The 20,179-nt window shown below is 42.6% G+C and overlaps 1 protein-coding gene across 25 annotated transcripts in view; it reads right to left on the reverse strand.

The window, feature by feature from the left end:
- The window catches only part of LOC144592691 (focal adhesion kinase 1), a 359,949-nt gene that overhangs the window by 112,897 nt on the left and 226,873 nt on the right, over nucleotides 1–20,179 (reverse strand). For all 25 annotated transcript variants that reach the window (XM_078397517.1, XM_078397532.1, XM_078397534.1 and 22 more), the window contains 2 exons: nucleotides 10,852–10,882; nucleotides 8,565–8,617 (listed from right to left, as the gene is read on the reverse strand). In XM_078397517.1, the coding sequence (XP_078253643.1) occupies nucleotides 8,565–8,617; nucleotides 10,852–10,882 (84 nt within the window). The remainder of the gene's footprint in view (nucleotides 1–8,564; nucleotides 8,618–10,851; nucleotides 10,883–20,179) is intronic.

Consider the following 20,179-nt stretch of genomic DNA (forward strand, 5'->3'; position numbering starts at 1 on the left):
ACAGTGCCAGAGACCCGGTAGGATCCTGTCCATACGGAGTTTGTACGTTCTCGCTGTGACCGTGAGGGTTTACTCTGGGTGCTCTGACTTCCCCCCACATTCTAAAGACTTGCTAGGTTTGTAGGTCAATTGGCTTCTGTGAATTGTCCCTAGTGTGCAGGATGGAACTAGTGTATGGGTGATTGCTGGTTGGTGTGGAGTTGGTAGGCCGAAGGGCCTGTTTCCACACCTTTATCTCTAAACTAAACTAAATTAAACTGGAGGGGAGTATCTCTGCAAAAAACTATTGTCAATCACCAAGAACCAGAGATTTCCCATGTCCTTCATGTGGCTGTGAAATGTTAATCAATTACTATACGTTTTGGGAAAACAACAAAATTATATTTCCATCATTTTTTTGACAAGGCATTTCTCTTTGAAAAATAAAGCGTGTCAGGGTGGTGTATTTAATGTGTGATGGCTGCATGTGTAAACATTTCTATTGTAATTCAGTTGGGACAATATTGCGGCACTGTCCAGTGAATGCGCCACTCTGCACAATGAATGTGCTGCACGGCTGTATTTCTTAGATATAGTGCAAAGCTCCAGGATTTACTGACGTAGGCCCCTTTTACAAAGATTGTTGAAATATCACTCAATTTATTCAACTGAATAAGTGTTCCAATTTTCCATGCCAATTCTGGCAAAAAGATTGTTCCTGAGGTACAACAGGGCACATGCAACAGAAACCCAGCAAGTTAGCAGTGAGCTAACTGCGTCTATACAGGTGTCAGAGGTTATGGGGAGAAGGCAGGAGAATGGGGTTAGGATGGAGATAGATCAGCCATGATTGAATGGCGGAGTAGACTTGATGGGCCGAATGGCCTAATTCTATTCCTATCACTTATGACCTTAGCCATTCTCCATGATGGAGTCTTGGCAGTGATTGCTGCCTTGTAGTTTAACCACCAGGAATGGATGCAGTACATCTCAGCCAGCTCCTACCCTCGGTGAGGAGAAATCAACACTAAGGAAAAATCAACGACATCTGGAAAGCACTAATGTAGAGGCAGTCATAAATCGAACAGATGCAATGGAGCCAAACATGCTGGGAGTATGGAATGAAATCCTTACAGGAAGTAGAGTGGGAGGAGATATAGTCAAGAGTGCAGTGAGTATGCCATGGTGATCCACTGGGTGGTCCTCCACCTCCACACAAGGAGCGTTCAGCATTGCGGTGATAATGGATGATAATTGTAGATTAAAAGCCTGATCAGACACAACACAGCAGCTGGGTTAGGAATTTAAGAATAACTAAAGGAAACCAGGAACTGAACAGCAACACCATTGGCACATTCAATAGCTGAACACTTGCAACCTGGAACAAACAAAAGCAAAGGGAATACTGAAAAGTAGATTTACGTGAGGCCCTCAAGAGGTGAACACGACAAAGTTGAGCCACTTTTATTAACACATCACTCTTAAATGGGAGTTACATTGCAATAGCCCCATCCTGTGGTGAGTTGTGTAATGCCATTATATTTATATAAGGGTTTCAGTTTAGACTGTTACATAATGTTCAGTAGCATTGAATTGTGCTTACAACACAAATACAACTGCAGTGGAGTTAAGAACGTTAAACTATTCATCATTTGGAATATGTAAAAGACATGGCAATGATCTCATCGAAACATGCAAAATTCTTTTGGATCATGAAAGAGTTGATGCTATCTTTCCGCTGGCTGGGTTATCTGAAAACAGGCAGTCTCAAACGTGCGAGGTCAGTTCTACAGGACAGATGAGAATAAAACTTCCTTCTCTCAGATGGGGATGAATCTTTAGAATTCATTATGCAAAAGGGTTGAGAAGACCTAGTTCCTGATCATATTCAAGAGAGAATCTGATGCACTTTCAGGAGTAAGGGTTTCAATGCAGCAAAGTAATGCCATAGTAAAAGATCTGGTACTTTTTAAAGGAATACATCAGGGTAAGGATGAACGACTGCCTTCTGCCAGCATCTCTTGCATTTCTATGTAATTAGGCACGGGTTTGGATAATATTGTTGAAACCAACACTGGGTTGGGGATTTCAGTATTTTGGAAACAAATTAAGCCAAGGTGTGAATGTAGGATACTGCAGATGTTGGAATCTTGAGCAGAAAACACACTGTTGGAGGGACTCAGTGGGTCAGACAACATCATCTGTCTATTTCCCTCTACAGATACTACCTGACCCATTGAGTCCCTCCAGCAATGTGTTTTAAGGTGGGTTTCCTTAAGGGAAAAATGGTCACAGGGAGATTTAATGGAAGTGGTCAGATCAAAGTATGGTGGATTTCTAAAGAAAACATTTGTCAGAAATGGTTTCTCTTGAGAAATATTGACTATTGTCTATTATATTGACTTTGACATTTAACACTGATGTAGGATATTTTATATAAAACAACAAAAAAGATCATACTACAGATGATTGCAGAAACTTCCAGATTAAAAGTAAAAGCTAATGACTAATCTCCCTTTCGGAGTGGAAATCTGTTGCGCTTGTCCAGTCTGGCTGAAGTATTTTCGGATTCCAAGTAGTTAACTCTTAAATGCCAGGTAGACCCCCTCTACGAACCCAAATTTGGGCATGTCAAAGTCATTCTGTTCCCAACTGACCGTACAATGTCCTCATCATTAACAACTAGAGACTGGAATCAGTCAGGCAAAAATACTGCCATCGTCATCTTCAAGAATCCTATCTTATGGAAAACATGTCCCACTCCTCCAGTTGTTGCCCATTCCTTCTCGCCTGAGATGCTGCCTGACCCGCTGAGTTATTCCAGCATTTTGTGTCTACCTCCAGTTGTTGAATCAGTGCTTCTCCACATTAAATGACTCTTGGAAGAAGCACTGGCTGTATCAAAGGAACAGAATAACAGAATGTACTACGGGTTACAGACCATGTCTATCACCAACGGTGGCTTAGAAACATAGAAACATAGAAAATAGGTGCAGGAGTAGGCCATTCGGCCCTTCGAGCCTGCACCGCCATTCAATATGATCATGGCTGATCATCCAGCTCAGTAACCTGTACCTGCCTTCTCTCCATACCCCCTGATCCCTTTAGCCACAAGGGCCACATCTAACTCCCTCTTAAATATAGTCAATGAACTGGCCTCAACTACCTTCTGTGGCAGAGAATTCCACAGACTCACCACTCTCTGTGTGAAGAAATGTTTTCCCATCTCGGTCCTAAAAGACTTCCCCCTTATCCTTAAGCTGTGACCCCTGGTTCTGGACTCCCCCAACAACGGGAACAATCTTCCCGCATCTAGCCTCTCCAACCCCTTAAGAATTTTATTTATTTCTATAAGATCCCCCCTCAGTCTTCTAAATTCCAGCGAGTACAAGCCTAGTCTATCCAGTCTTTCTTCATATGAAAGTCCCGCCATCCCAGGGATCAATCTGGTGAACCTTCTCTGTACTCCCTCTAAGGCAAGAACGTCTTTCCTCAGATTAGGAGACCAAAACTGCACACAATACTCCAGGTGCGGTCTCACCAATGCCCTGTACAACTGCAGTAGAACCTCCCTGCTCCTAAACTCAAATCCTCTTGCTATGAATGCCAACATACTATTTGCCTTCTTCACTGCCTGCTGCACCTGCACGCTTGCCTTCAATGATTGGTGCACCATGACACCCAGGTCACGTTGCATCTCCCCCTCTCCTAATCGGTCACCATTCAGGTAATACTCTGCTTTCCTGTTCTTGCCGCCAAAGTGGATAACCTCACATTTATCCACATTATATTGCATCTGCCATGCATTTGCCCACTCGCTCAATCTATCCAAGTCGCTCTGCAGCCTCCTAGCATCCTCGCAGCTAACACTGCCACCCAGCTTCGTGTCATCCGCAAACTTTGAGATGTTGCATTTAATTCCCTCGTCCAAATCATTAATATACACTGTAAATAACTGGGGTCCCAGCACTGAGCCTTACGGTACCCCACTAGTCACTGCCTGCCATTCCGAAAAGGACCCGTTTATTCCTACTCTTTGCTTCCTGTCCGCCAACCAATTAAAAATTTTTTTTTTTCTTCTATCCACCTCAACACTGAACCCTCAATACCGTGTGCTTTAAGTTTGTACACCAATCTCCTATGTGGGACCTTGTCGAAGGCCTTCTGAAAGTCCAGATACAACACATCGACTGGTTCTCCCTTATCCACTCTATCATATCATATCATATCATATATATACAGCCGGAAACAGGCCTTTTCGGCCCACCAAGTCCGTGCCGCCCAGTGATCCCCGTACATTAACACTATCCTACACCCACTAGGGACAATTTTTACATTTACTCAGCCAATTAACCTACATACCTGTACGTCTTTGGAGTGTGGGAGGAAACCGAAGATCTCGGAGAAAACCCACGCAGGTCACGGGGAGAACGTACAAACTCCTTACAGTGCAGCACCCGTAGTCAGGATCGAACCTGAGTCTCCGGCGCTGCATTCACTGTAAAGCAGCAACTCTACCGCTGCGCTACCGTGCCGCCCATAAGATTCGTCAGACATGATTTGCCTTTTGTAAATCCATGCTGACTTTGTCCGATGATTTCACCACTTTGCAAATGTGGCAGCACCACCACTGGCAGCATCACCACTGAATGGGTTGGCTGAATCCTGAAAAACAGCTGCCAAATTGGGTCTTCAGCAGACTGAGTCAACAAACATGACAGATAAACAAATTTTGTCTCGTCATCACCAATCTATCCATGATAGCAATGGTATTAGGAATAACGAACAGGCCTTTTGCAGATGGTCACATCTTCAAACTGAGGACACACTACATTGAGGACACCCCAACCCCTGGCACTTTCCCTTGCAACCGCACGAGATGCAACACCTGTCCCTTTACATCCCCCCTCAACTCCATCAAAGGACCCAAAGGGTCTTTCCAGGTGAGACAGAGGTTCACCTGCACCTCCTCCAACCTCATCTATTGCATCCGCTGCTCTAGATGTCAACTTATTTATATCGGCGAAACCAAGCGCAGGCTCGGCGATCGCTTCGCTGAACACCTGCGCTCGGTCCGCATTAACGCAACTGATCTCCCGGTGGCCCAGCACTTTAACTCCCCCTCCCATTCCCAGTCTGACCTCTCTGTCATGGGCCTCCTCCAGTGCCATAGTGAGGCCCGCCGGAAATTGGAGGAGCAGCACCTCATATTTTGGCCTGGGCAGTTTGCAGCCCGGTGGTATGAACGTCGACTTCTCCAACTTCAGATAGCTCCTCTGTCCCTCCCTTCCCCTCCTCCTTCCCAGATCTCCCTCTATCTTCCTGTCTCCACCTATATCCTTCCTTTGTCCCACCCCCGACATCAGTCTGAAGGAGGGTCTCGACCCGAAACGTCACCCATTCCTTCTCTCCCGAGATGCTGCCTGACCTGCTGAGTTACTCCAGCATTTTGTGAATAAATCGATTTGTACCAGCATCTGCAGTTATTTTCTTATTCTACATTCTATTTGTTTGACACTATAAATGTACTGAATGGCACACACTCAAAACTGGCAACTCTAAACTTGGCACTGTTGATCAGCAGCATCAGCAGCAGAAATGTACATCACCACATTCTGTCCTGGCATTTCTTTCACTCTACCATTACCACCAAGCCAGGAAATCAATCCTGGTTCACCGAATGTGTAAGGTAATGTTGAGAGTAGCACCAGGAATACCTCAGAATAAAATACCAAAGAAAAGATGCAGGTAGATTTAGATGGATGTTATCAACAAAAGCATCGAGTTAAATAGATCGAGTTAAGCCATTCACATTCAATAGACCAGATGAACATTCTATAGTCCTACCATGCCAAGTTATCAATGGTGGTGGATAATTCAACAAGGAAGAAACAAGCTCAATGTCTCTCTCCTTATTGTGAGTGTTATATATAAGAACAAAGCATTTGCCACCATGCTTAGCCATAGGTGGCACACAGATGGCCCAACTCTGTTTCCTCCTCCATCGCAGAAACTAATCTTCAGCCAAAGGAACAAGACAATGTCTTGACTGTAATATACCAGAATAAGCTGCTGTAGTAGAGTTACAACACTGAACTCCCTCCCCAGCAGCACTCTGAAACACTTTCACCAGAAGGTATTTATTCACAAAATGCTGGAGTAACTCAGCAGGTCAGGCAGCATCTCGGGTGAGAAGGAACGGGTGACGTTTCGGGTCGAGACTCTTCTTCAGACTGAAGAAGGGTCTCGACCCGAAACATCACCCATTCCTTCTCACCCGAGATGCTGCCTGACCTGCTGTTACTCCAGCATTTTGTGAATAAATACCTTCGATTTGTACCAGCATCTGCAGTTATTTTCTTATACTACTTTCACCAGAAGCACTGCCGTAGTGAAAGTTTGTGACTCAGCATCATTTAAGGGTGACAAAGAATGGGCAATAAATGCTGGCCTTGTTAACCATGCTCAAATCCTATAAAATTTAAAAAGATGATTAAATGTTGTCAGTGTGATGGCTTGATGCACATTTCGTTTTTAACTCATAAACGTACTGGCAAATGACCGAAGCTTAAATTATTTAATGTTGTTGAAGTTTGGTGATGCTCATGAAAATAAAGTATTAATTATTCACAAGATTTCACAATCAGAATCAAAACGGCAAAAATGATCTACAATAGTCTTCTCCTGTACTAACCACAATTGCACTTGATTTAAGTGATTGTATCAATGATGCATTTGTTGACAGCTCATATCCTAATGCAAATCAATGGCTCATTAAGGCATTTATAGCTTCAGGTTCGCATTCTGGAGATTTAAAACATAAAAACCTCGACTGCCTCTCCGGTGTAGTACTGAGGAAGTTGCTGTCAGAGCTTCGATCCTCTGTCTATTCAGATGGATATAATAGATCTCATGGCAGTATTTTCAAGGAAAGCACATGGGTCATCCCTATTGCCCTGGCTTATATTTATCTTTCATCAAACACAATTTTATAAGTTACAAAATTACAAGTGCATTAGCAGAGGCTATGTGTAGGATATTGCTGAGCATTAACAGGGTGTTGTTGCCTTTCCTTCATTAAAATGGTGGTACTTCAAAAACAATCAAGTTACTTCCAATGTCTGCATTGTGAAAAGTGCGATAGAAATGAAAATCTCTTTTTCCACCTCTGTCCTATTTTGAAATTTGATGATAGCTCAGCAAAGGCCAAAATGTCTTTCTGGCCAATCAAGGGAAAACAAAATTCCAACATACTAAAACACAAATCAGAATGCTAAATTATGCAGCGAAAGTTCTCAAGACTTCATTTACTTTTTGTGAGAGATGCAATGTTAATCTGCTTAATATTACTACCATTTGGAGATTATATTTTTCCTTAATTTCACACAGGCTTAAGAGTTTGGGCTGATGAGTCAATGCAGCAGATTATCTACTTCAGTGGACGTCCTATAACAGAAAGCTGAAAACAATTCTTACACAAGAAGTTCTTTCACATCCAAAACTTGGCCTCTTCATCATTTTAACACTGAGGTCACAACACACAGCTCACTCTATGCTTTGACTGAAATTTCAATAAACTTCTATTTGTTCTCAGTCGACTGGCATTTCACATTCAACAGTGATCGACCTGAAAATAGGATGGAGCCCCTGTGACATTCAGAAAGAATACTTTTTTTATGTTGATTTCAAATGAAATGGCAAATGGCTTATTGAGTCCAACCTTTGTGCTAACTTAGTCACTGCACAGTACCAATCATTCAATTATAATCAATGTCTTTGCAGCACCATAATAGCATGGATATTCATTTTATAATTTTATAATTTCATAAGTCACAAATCAACAAAGCAGAGTCAAATGTTGCAACAATTTCACAAGATTATGAGAAAAAAATCCTATGTGGGTGTAAAACAGCTGGTGAAATGAGTATTAACATGCAACATTAAACACATTTTAAAATAGCTTGTCACTATGAAGATATATTTATATATAAATTGCAGCAATGTGCCTCTTAATATCATCAAATTTACACATAGGAAGACATATGTCCTCATTTTCAAATAACAACACCTTCAAGTGTTTTTCCAATCTGTTCCCTTTGGGCACTCAGCAGATTCACGTTTGTTAAACATAAAAATTACAAGGGATTTGTAAGGGATTAGAATATAGAGCTAATATTACACAAACTTTGCAGGCGTAACACACCTTGTGGAAGACCAATTGTTACGGGACTTATAAGTATGAAATAATTAGAATAATATTAGATCATTTATAAGCTACATTTAGTTTCAAGTGTCTACTTATTTTTTTGTAAGTTTTCCCAATGCTGAAAATACTAAACCACTTATATTTCGGCCGAAAGCAGAAGAACTAATCTGTTTTATTCGAAGTGGCACAAACAATTAAGGACTGGAACTTATTATTTCCTGGTTTACCAATCCATAGGTACAAAAATCAAAAAAACCTTAACCAATTCAGAAACACTTGTAGGAAAAATACAATTTCACTCTCTTCACAGGCTTCTACTTCCCACTAATTTTAAGACTTTAGAAGTCAAAGGCAACAGAATTTCAAACCTTAATCTTACCTGAGACCGAAACAGCCCTAGTCCTCAATCCTTGCTTTTCACTGTTTGACAACCTGAAAAGTGAATGTGTAAAATGATCAACATTGTGCATTTTCAGCAATGTCTGCAATGAGTTCATTCTCCTGCCAAATGGTTCCTTACAATAATTACACAAGATTGTACCACTCCCTTTCAGGGAGAAGGAACTGCTAGAAATAGGAGCTACCATTTCAAAGTTAGGGGTGTACTATGAGAAGCACATAATGGGTATCACAGCAAGCACATAAATTCAAAATAATTAAGTTAAAATGAAATACAAAGTTGATGGTTGCACTTTCAAATGTAGTTTTAAAACAAAATACCATTCATAAAATATGACAATACATCTAACAAATTAATTCATGCAATATGCAGTAAACCATCTTCCTTGCAGCCATATCAGAACTTTTGCTTTTGCATTTCCAAAGTAAACAAAAAACTGTCAAAGGAGAAGACGAATATTAAAAATTGTTCACGGTATCACAATTCTGCTTATATGTTAGCTTAACAGCAACACAAACTGTTCAGGAGAGTAAGGGAAGATAACAGCAGGTTTGGAAAAATAAGATTGGGCCATCTTTTTCTGCAGGAGTGTTTCACATGCCAGTGTTGATATCCAATAATATCTTACACAGTAAGCACGTTCAATAAAAATCTCAACAAAGGAAATTGTACATCCAGAATCTAAATTAATAGCAAAGAACTGTTTATCACATTAAGCAACGAGGGGCGGCACAGTGGCCAGAGACTCGGGTTTGATCCTGACAATGGGTGCTGTCTGTATGGAGTTTGAGCTTTCTCCCTGTAAACACGTGGGTTTTCTCCAGGTGAAAGGTCAGGAATTCAAATTAATGGAAGGCTGATGTTTCAAAGAAGTAGTATACGAATAATAGGCTGAATGGAACTTGTAAGGATGCAGGGCTCCATCTAAGGATCGAACACTTAGTCCAAAGAGAGATTGAATTTTTGATATTAAGGGAATCGTCGAACATGGGGTTAGCGAATGAAGGACTGATTGGTATTGAGGTAAAAGATCAGCCTGATGTCACTGAATGGCAGAGCAGGTAGGGTCTTGACCCGAAACGTCACTTATTCCTTCTCTCCCAAGTTGCTGCCTGTTCCACTGAGTTACTCCAGCTTTTTGTGTCTATCATGTTTAATCACCTCCTAGGTTAGAAACCTGGTCTGACATAGTGCCCTTAAGAGAAACCCATTGATTTAAATGGTGGTTGCAGACCAGAGATTTGGGACACAATGCAAAATCACATCATTAAAATTACTTGCTTTACTTTTAATATTTTAATTGTGCTTTCCCAAACATTTAAAAAACATTTTACTTCAATTTTAATGACATCTCATTCAAGAGAAATCCACAAACTGATAATGTAAGAAAATAACTGCAGATGCTGATACAAATCGAAGGTATTTATTCACAAAATGCTGGAGTAACTCGGCAGGTCAGGCAGCATCTCAGGAGAGAAGGAATGGGTGACGTTTCGGGTCGAGACCCTTCTTCAGTCTGAAGAAGAGTCTCGACCCGAAACGTCACCTGTTCCTTCTCACCCGAGATGCTGCCTGACCTGCTGAGTTACTCCAGCATTTTGTGAATAAATACCTTCGATTTGTATCAGCATCTGCAGTTATTTTCTTACATTATCAGACTGAAAGGTACGGGAAAAGTGATTAACCAATGTAATGCTGGGAAATTGTAGTAAGATCAAGTCCCACCATTGGACTTCCACGAACTGATAAAATCAATAACTAATTTGACAAAGCACAACATTCCACTCTCAGCTTTGCCTTCTGCAGCGGCAGTGCATGGGTGAATGGCAGTGATTCCATGTGCAACAGTTGACAACAAATGCTGACTTAGTCCACTGTAGTAGATGCTTTTCTAAAGTCAATCACCATTGGCAACTTTTATTGGGGAAGTAATACAGCATGTTTCACCAATGTCTTTCTCCCTCTCATGTTTTTCTGCATAATTATGACTGAATCCATGGAAGATGTGAGAGTTATCATGCATGTTTCTTTACCACTTCTATTTAACCACTGGTAACAGACCACTGGGAGACGGGAATCCAATGCTCATCACATTTCTTTGCCTTTACAAGCAAATCCACCTGTACCATATTTTCATGAAATGTGCTTCAAGTTATTTTAAACACTGACATGCAGAGAAGTACCCATCTAGCAAAAATAGATCATGCTAAAAAAGTATTGAAAAATTACAACCTGCAAATTACTTGAAGCTTTAATATTTACTTACTTGGGTAAGGAAGGCAAGGCACGTTCTCCTTCTGCAGAAACAAGAAAATAAGTTTAATAAGCTGTGTCCTTCCCCATTTCTTGAATCTTAATGGATTTTAAAATTAAATTAGTAAGCATTATTTTAAAGCTTCACGATATAGGATTGAGAACTCTACAAGTTATCTGCTAATGGCTGCTGGTTTATTTCGATTGAATAAAAGTTTGAAACATCAAACGTCAAACTACAAGTTATGCAGTTATCATCACCGAATCTACAAACATGATGCTGTAAATCAAGTTGGTGATTGTACCTTCAAATTTATATGTTTTCAGCTGCTTTAGCCTAATGTTCTGCGATTTCTACTCCAATATTCTGATGTTCCTTTTTGGGGTTATTGTGCTGCTGCTAAATGTAGTCTATGGTTGAGTTTTATCCTATAACTATGAGTATTTCTATTGTTTTTTTAAGGATTTTGGCACATTGGCCTTCATCAGTCAGTGTTGAGAATAAAGGGAGTTCATTTTGCAGTTATATAAGACGTTGGTGAGGCCGCATTTAGAGTATTGTGTACTAACAACAAGTCTAACAGATACATAGACAATAGGTGCAGGAGTAGGCCATTCAGCCCTTCAAGCCAGCACCGCCATTCAATGTGATCATGGCTGATCATGTACCCTGTTCCTGCCTTCTCCCCATATCCCTCGATTCTGCGAGCCCTAAGAGCTGTATCTAACTCTCTTTTGAATGCATCCAGTGAATCGGCCTCCACTGCCTTCTGAGGCAGAGAATTCCATAAATTCACAACTCTCTGGGTGAAAACATTTTTCCTCATCTCAATTCTAAATGGCCTACCCCTTATTCTTAAACTGTGGCCTCTGATTCTGAACTCCCCCAACATCAGGAACATGTTTCCTGCATCTAACGTGTCCATTCGCTTAATAATTCTATATGTTTTTAACATAGGCAGAATATACACATTGAATGGTAGGGTTCTGGGAACTATTGTAGAGCAGAGGGATCTAGGAGTGCAGGTAAATAGTTCCTTGAAGGTGACATCACAGGTAGATGGGGTGGTCAAAAAGGCTTTTAGCACATTGGCCTTCAACAGTCACAGTATTAAGTAAAGAGGTTGGGAGGAAATGTAGTATTTATAAAAGATGTTGGTGAGACTGCATTTAGAGTATTGTGATCAGTTCTGGGCACCATGTTGTCAGAAAGATGTTGTTAAGTTGGAATGGGTGCAGAGAAGATTTAAAAGGATTTTGTCAGGACTTAAGGATGTGAGGTATAGGGGGAGGTTGAGCAGGCTGAGACTCTATTCCCTGGAGCGCAGGAGGATGAGGGGTGATCTTATAGAGATGTATAAAATCGTGAGAGGAATAAATCAGGTGGACACAGAGTCTATTGCCGAGAGTGATTCAACACGAAGGGTGGTGGATATATGGAACAAGCTGCCAGAGGAGGTAGTTGAGCCAGGGAATATCACAAAATTTAAGAAACAGTTCGACAGGTACATGGATAGGACAAGTTTGGAGGGATATGGACCAAATGCAGGCAGGTGGACTAATGTGGCTGGGATATGTTGGCCGGTGTGGGTAAGTTGGGCCGAGGGGCCTGTTTCCACACTGTATCACTCTACGACCCTAAATCGAGAACAAGGGGCATGTTTAAGGTAAAGGGGGAAAGATTTTATAGGGATCCTAGGGGTAACTTTTTCACGCAAATGGTGGTGTGTGTATGGAACAAGCTGCCGGAGGAGGTAGTTGAGGATAAGAAGCCATCAAACAGGTACATTGCTTAGGACAGGTTTAGAGGGATATGGGCCAAATGCAGGCAAGTGGAACTAGTGTAGACAGGACATGTGGGTCGGTGTGGGCAAGTTGGGTCGAAGGGAGTGCTTGCACACTGTATGACTCTAAGCAAAACGGGTTACATATTAACCACAATGTAAATAATTTTCATTTATATAATTTATAACGGGTTATAATTAGTAATTCAGAACATCAGTCGGCTGATATTTCTATGGTCTGTTTACATTGTTGGCCTTACAACGAAGCATGGCAGCAAATTCAACAACCTCAACGTGACCTTTTGCTGTTCCATGTAAATCTCAGCCTTTGAACCGTATTTTGCCTGGTTCTACAACATAAAGCAAGATGTTTTATTTCCTTCTAAATCAAAGAAGGGGTGGTAGGTATAAAGAAATAAGGTGCCAGAGGAGGTAGTTGAGGCAAGAATGATAACATTTAAAAGACATTTGGACGGGTACATGGATAAGAACAGTTTAGAGGGATATGGGCCAAACTTGGACAAGTGGGGCTAGTGTAGATGGGGCATCTTGGTCAGCATGGGCAAGTTGTGCCAAAAGGCCTGTTTCGGTGCTGTATGACTTTGCGACTTAAAAAAAAAAATGGAAAAGACATCTTATCAGAAAGCTTGGTTATCTTTGCTTGCATCTAATTATAAATTAATTATTAGAATTATCACAAGTGAGATTATTATTTAATATTTCAGGTTTTAACCATTTTTCCTCAATACTAATTGTGCTTGGTCTTACATTTAGGCCTGCAGAATCACACTTCTTTCAGCAATAGTATATTCCTTATAGGAAGGAAGCTGAAAGGTAGGCAGATTGTAGAGGAACCAAATACAGACGGAACATAAGCTAAGACTGAATCACAGAACATACCAATTTTCCCCTGGAACAATAGAAAAAACCCTCACCTGGAACAGTTTGGATTTTTTTAATATGCACATATATATTAATCATGAAAATTAGGCAAATGAACATACATGTATTGTGCCTAAACAATATTTATTGAGAGTGCATGTGAGTAAGAGGGATATTTAGGACGTCATTACAGTCCAAACCAATTATAATAAGTGTGGCTTCTGGACATCTGAACCATTCCCAGAATGAATACAAATCAGTTATTTAAAGGTTCAAAAATGAAATTAAAGCTTATCTAAGGAGTTGCTCATTTCTAGAAAACCTTCACCAAATATTTGGAAGTTGCATTTGGATAGCAGTAAAAGGATAAGTCCAAGTCAGCATGGATTTATTAAAGGGAAATCATGCTTGACTAATTTTCTGGAATTTCTTGAGGATGTGACAAGTAAAATGGATGAAGGGGAGCCAGTGGATGTAGTGTATCTAGACTTTCAGAAAGCCTTTGATAAGGTCCCACATGGAGATTGGTGAGCAAAATTAGAGCACATGGTATTGGGGGCAGAGTGTTGACATGGTTTGAGAACTGGTTGGCAGACAGGAAGCAAAGAGTAGGAGTAAACGGGTTATTTTCAGAATGGCAGGCAGTGGCGAGTGGAGTGCCGCAAGGCTCAATGTTGGGGCCGCAACTATTCACCATATATTTTAATGATTTGGATGAAGGAATTAGAAGTATTACTAGCAAGTTTGCAGATGACACAAAGCTGGGTGGCAGTGTGAACTGCAAAGAGGATGTTAAGAAGGTTGCAGGGTGACCTGGACAGGTTGAGTGAGTGGGCAAATGCATGGCAGATGCAGTATAATGTAGATAAATGTAAGGTTATCCACTTTGGTGGCAAAAACAAGGAGGCAGATTATTATCTCAATGGTATCAGGATAGGTAAGGGGGAAGTGCAGCAAGACCTGGATGTCCTTGTACACCAGTCACTGAAAGTTGGCGTGCAGGTACAGCAGGCAGTGAAGAAAGCTAATGGCATGTTGGCCTTCATAATGAGAGGATTTCAGTATAATCGTTCTAATCAAGAATTTGTCTATCTCTGCCTTAAAAATATCCACTGACATGACCTCCACAGCCCACTGTTCCACAGATTAACTACCCTCTGACTAAAGAAGTTGCTTCTCACCTCGTCTCTAAAAGAGCGCCCTTTAATTCTGAGGCTATAACTGGTCCTAGACTCTCCCACCAGCGGAAACATCCTTTCCACATCCGGGTGGCGCCGACAGTGATGGCAGCCTCGCCTACACTCTGTCTGTTTTTTCGTCTTTTTTGTTATTTTTTACGCGTTTATAAAGTATGTGTTAATGTTCTCTGGTTTGTTTTATGTGGGGGGTGGGAGAGGGGGTCGGGGGAAACTTTTTTCAATCTCCTCCCTTGCCGGAGATGCGATTGTTTTCCGGATCGTATCTCCGGTCGCTCTGTGGAGCTGGAGGCCTTGCTCGGGACTGACTTTGAGCCCCACCGCGGGGATGTGGACTTACCATCAGAGTGTGCAATCCCTTGCCTGGAATCGATGCTCCAACCTTGGCCTGCGGACTTCAACATCGAGGAGCTCACAGGTTCGGGTAGAGACCGATGTCGGGAAGCTCCAAATCACAGGTTTCCCACCAGCCCCGACCCGGGGTAGATCGCCCGACGCGGGGGAGCTGACATTCTCCCCAATGCAGGAACTTGATCACCCCGACGCGAGGGCCCGACCACCGGCTAGATGGAAGAGAGAGAACAAAGAAGGGAAGAGATTGAACTTTTTTTCGCCTTTCACCACAGTGAGGAATGCGGAGGAGTCACTGTGGTGGATGTTCATGTAAAAATGTATTTTGTGTGTTCTGTTGCTTTTTATTGGTGTGACTGTAAGGCAAATGAAATTCCTCGTATGTTGCAAAACATACTTCATCATAATCATACTTTATTAGCCAAGTATGTTTTGCAACATACGAGGAATTTTATTTGCCATTCAATCATATCAATAAAAAGCTACAGAACACATAAAATACATTTTAACATGAACATCCACTACTGTGACTCTGCATTCCTCACTGTGATGGAAGGCGAAAAAAAGTTCAATCTCTCCCTTCTTTGTCCTCCAGTGGTCAGGAGCCTCTAAACTTCCGTTGGCGGGACGATCTTACTCCCATAGCCGGCGGCGGGCCTTCCTCTTCGGGGCGATCAAGCTCCTGCGACGGGGGGAATCTCAGCTCCCCCGGGCCAGGCGATCTGACCCAGGGTTGGGGCTATCGAACGTCGTGCGGCTTTTGAAGCTTCGCGATGTTGGTCTCAACCCGAGATTGCGAGCTCCTTGATGTTAAAGTCCACAGGCCTTGGTTGGAGCATCAATCCCAGGCAAGGAATCGTACACTCTGATGGTAAGTCCAAGTCCCGCAGTGAGGCTCAAAGTCAGTCCCGAGCAAGGCCTCCAGCTCCACGATGTTAGGCCGCAGAGTGACCGGAGATACAATACGAAAAACAATCGCATCTCCGGCAAGGTAAGAGATTGAAAAAAAGTTTCCTCCGACTACGCTGCCCACCCCCCACATAAAACAAACCACAGAACATTAACACATACTTTTAAAACTCACTAAAAATAATAAAAACAGACGAAAGGGACAGACAGACTGTAGGCTAGGCTGCCATCGAAGCGCCACCCGGTGGAAACTTGGCTAATAAAGTATGATTATGATTATGATCCACTCTATCTATGCATTTCATTTTTCTGTAAATTTCAATGAGGTCCCCCCTTAACCTTCTGAACCCCAGCGAGTAGAGGCCCATTGCTGTCAAGCACTCATCATATGCTCACCCAATCATTCCTGGAATCATTGTTGTAAATCTCCTCTCGACCCCGTCCAGAGCCAGCAATCCTTCCTCAGATACAGGGCCCACATTTGTTCACAATACTCCAAATGTGGCCTGACCAGTGCCTTATAGAGCCTCAGCATTACATCTCTGCTTTTGTATTCCAGTCCTCTTGATATAAAAGCTAGCATTGAATTTGCCTTCCTTACTACCGAGTCGACTTGCAAATTAACTTTTTGGGAGTCCTGCACCAGCACTCCTAAGTTCCTTTGCTCCTCCGATTTCTGGATTCTCTCCCCATTTCTTAAATAATCTACGCCTTTATTCTCATTACCAAAATGCATGACTCCACATTTTGCTACACTGAATTTCATCTGCCACTTCTCTGCCCACTCTCCGAACCTGTCCAAATCCTTCTGCAGAGTCCTTGCTTCCTCTACACTTCCCAATCCTCCATCTATCTGAGCATCATCTGCAAACAGCCACAAAGCCTTCAATTCCCTTATCCAAATCATTACTATACAACGTGAAGAGAAGTGGCCCCAGCACCGACCCTTGTGGAACTTCACTAGTCACAATAGACAATAGACAGTAGACAATAGGTGCAGGAGTAGGCCATTCAGCCCTTCGAGCCAGCACCGCCATTCAATGCGATCATGGCTGATCACTCTCAATCAGTACCCCGTTCCTGCCTTCTCCCCATACCCCCTCACTCCGCTATCCTTAAGAGCTCTATCCAGCTCTCTCTTGAAAGCATCCAACGAACTGGCCTCCACTGCCTTCTGAGGCAGAGAATTCCACACCTTCACCACTCTCTGACTGAAAAAAGTTCTTCTTCATCTCCGTTCTAAATGGCCTACCCCTTATTCTTAAACTGTGGCCCCTTGTTCTGGACTCCCCCAACATTGGGAACATGTTTCCTGCCTCTAATGTGTCCAATCCCCTAATTATCTTATATGTTTCAATAAGATCCCCCCTCATCCTTCTAAATTCCAGTGTATACAAGCCCAATCGCTCCAGCCTTTCAACATACGACAGTCCCGCCATTCCGGGAATTAACCTAGTGAACCTACGCTGCACGCCCTCCATAGCAAGAATATCCTTCCTCAAATTTGGAGACCAAAACTGCACACAGTACTCCAGGTGCGGTCTCACCAGGGCCCGGTACAACTGTAGAAGGACCTCTTTGATCCTATACTCAACTCCTCTTGTTATGAAGGCCAACATTCCATTGGCTTTCTTCACTGCCTGCTGTACCTGCATGCTTCCTTTCATTGACTGATGCACTAGGACACCCAGATCTCGTTGAACTCCCCCTCCTCCTAACTTGACACCATTCAGATAATAATCTGCCTTTCTATTCTTACTTCCAAAGTGAATAACCTCACACTTATCTACATTAAACTGCATCTGCCATGTATCCGCCCACTCACACAACCTGTCCAAGTCACCCTGCAGCCTTATTGTAATTGTAAATTGTAATTGTAATTGTAAATTGTAATTGTAATTGTAAAAACCTTTATTGTCACTACACAAAGTACAGCGAAATTAAAGCAGTCCAGATGATGCAATCACACACAGCAGACAGTACAAAGGATAAACCTTTATCCATAACAAGCTAAACCTAATCTACTGAATTAAACAAACTTCCTCACATTGCATCTTCCTCACAATTCACACTACCCCCCAGCTTAGTATCATCTGCAAATTTGCTAATGGTACTTTTAATCCCTTCGTCTAAGTCATTAATGTATATCGTAAATAGCTGGGGTCCCAGCACCGAACCTTGCGGTACCCCACTGGTCACTGCCTGCCAAGGGCGGCACGGTAGCGCAGTGGTAGAGTTGCTGCTTTACAGCGAATGCAGCGCCGGAGACTCAGGTTCGATCCTGACCACGGGTGCTGCACTGTAAGGAGTTTGTACGTTCTCCCCGTGACCTGCGTGGGTTTTCTCCGAGATCTTCGGTTTCCTCCCACACTCCAAAGACGTACAGGTATGTAGGTTAATTGGCTGGGTAAATGTAAAAAATGTCCCTAGTGGGTGTAGGATAGTGTTAATGTACGGGGATCACTGGGCGGCACGGACTTGGAGGGCCGAAAAGGCCTGTTTCCGGCTGTATATATATGATATGATGATTCCGAAAGGGACCCATTTATCCCCACTCTTTGCTTTCTGTCTGTCAACCAATTTTCTATCCATGTCAGTACCCTACCCCCAATACCATGTGCTCTAATTTTGCCCACTAATCTCCTATGTGGGACCTTGTCGAAGGCTTTCTGAAAGTCGAGGTACACCACATCCACTGACTCTCCCCTGTCAATTTTCCTAGTTACATCCTCAAAGAATTCCAGTAGATTTGTCAAGCATGATTTCCCCTTCGTAAATCCATGCTGACTCGGAATGATCCTGTTACTGCTATCCAAATGTCACTGGCAGACAACCTGAAAAAGCGCCTTTTATTGCAGCTCTTTGCCTTCTGCCATCCAGCCAATCCCTCATTCCCCTGCCCTGGGTGAAAGATGCTGTACTTTCACACGATCTATTCCCCCCATTATTTTATACAGCTCTATAAGATCATCCCTCAGCCTCCTGCACTCCAAGGAATGAAGTTCTAACCTACACAACTCTCCCTATAGTTCAGGCTCTCAAGTCCTGGCAACACCGTCGTCAGTCAGTCATTTAATGACACAGCGTGGAAACAGGCCCTTCAGCCACATAACCTGCCCACACTGACCAACATGTCCCAGCTACACTAGTCCCACTTGCCTGCGTTTGTTCCATATCCCTTCAAACCTGTTCTATCCATGTGCCTGTCTAACTGTTTCTTAAATGTTGGGATAGTCCCAGCTTCAACTACCTCCTCTGGCAGCTTGTTCCATACACCCACCACCCTTTGTGTGAAAAAGTTGCCCCTCAGATTCCTATTAAATCTTTTCCCCTTCATGTTAAACCCATGTCCTCTGGTCCGCAATTTACCTGCTCTGGGCAAGAGACACTGTGCATCTATCCGATCTATTCCTCTCATGATTTTACACACCTCAATAAGATTAACCCTCATCCTCTTGTGCTCCAAGGAATAGAGTCCCAGCCTTCTCAACCTCTCCCTATCGCTCAGACCCTCTAGCCCTGGCAACATCCTTGTAAATCTTCTCTGTACCATTTCCAGCTTGACAACATCTTTCCTATAACATCCACAACTGAACGCTATACTCTAAATGCATCCTCACCAACGTCTTATACAACTGCAACATGACCTCCCAACTTCAATACTTTGATGAAGGCCAATGTGGCAACCACCTTTTAGATCATCTTATCTACCTGCGACTCCACCTTCAAGGAACTATGCACCTGCACTCCAAGATCCCTCTGCTCTACAACATTCCCCAGAGCCCTACCATTCACTGCGCAGGTCCTGCCCATGTTAGACTTCCCAAAATGCAACACCTCACATTTCTCTGTATTAAATTGCATCAACCATTCCTCAGCCCACCTGGCCAATCGATCAAGATCCTGCTGCAATTTTTCACAACCATCTTCACTATCTGCAAAAGCACCCACTTTTGTATCATCTGCAAACTTGCTAATCTAGTATGTTCTCATCCAAATCATTGATATTGATGACGAACATTAACAGGCCCAACACCGAACCCTGAGACACACCACTAGTCACAGGCATCCAGTCTGAGAAGCAACCTTCCACCATTACCCTCTGCTTCCTTCCATGAAGCCAACCCGTGCGATCCAACCTTTCAAATCTAACCCAAGTCTTCTCTGCATTCTTTCCAGCTTAATGACATCTTTCCTATAGCAGGGTGACCAAAACTGA

This window comes from Rhinoraja longicauda, chromosome 4, assembly GCF_053455715.1.
Source record: "Rhinoraja longicauda isolate Sanriku21f chromosome 4, sRhiLon1.1, whole genome shotgun sequence".
NCBI lineage: Eukaryota > Metazoa > Chordata > Chondrichthyes > Rajiformes > Arhynchobatidae > Rhinoraja > Rhinoraja longicauda.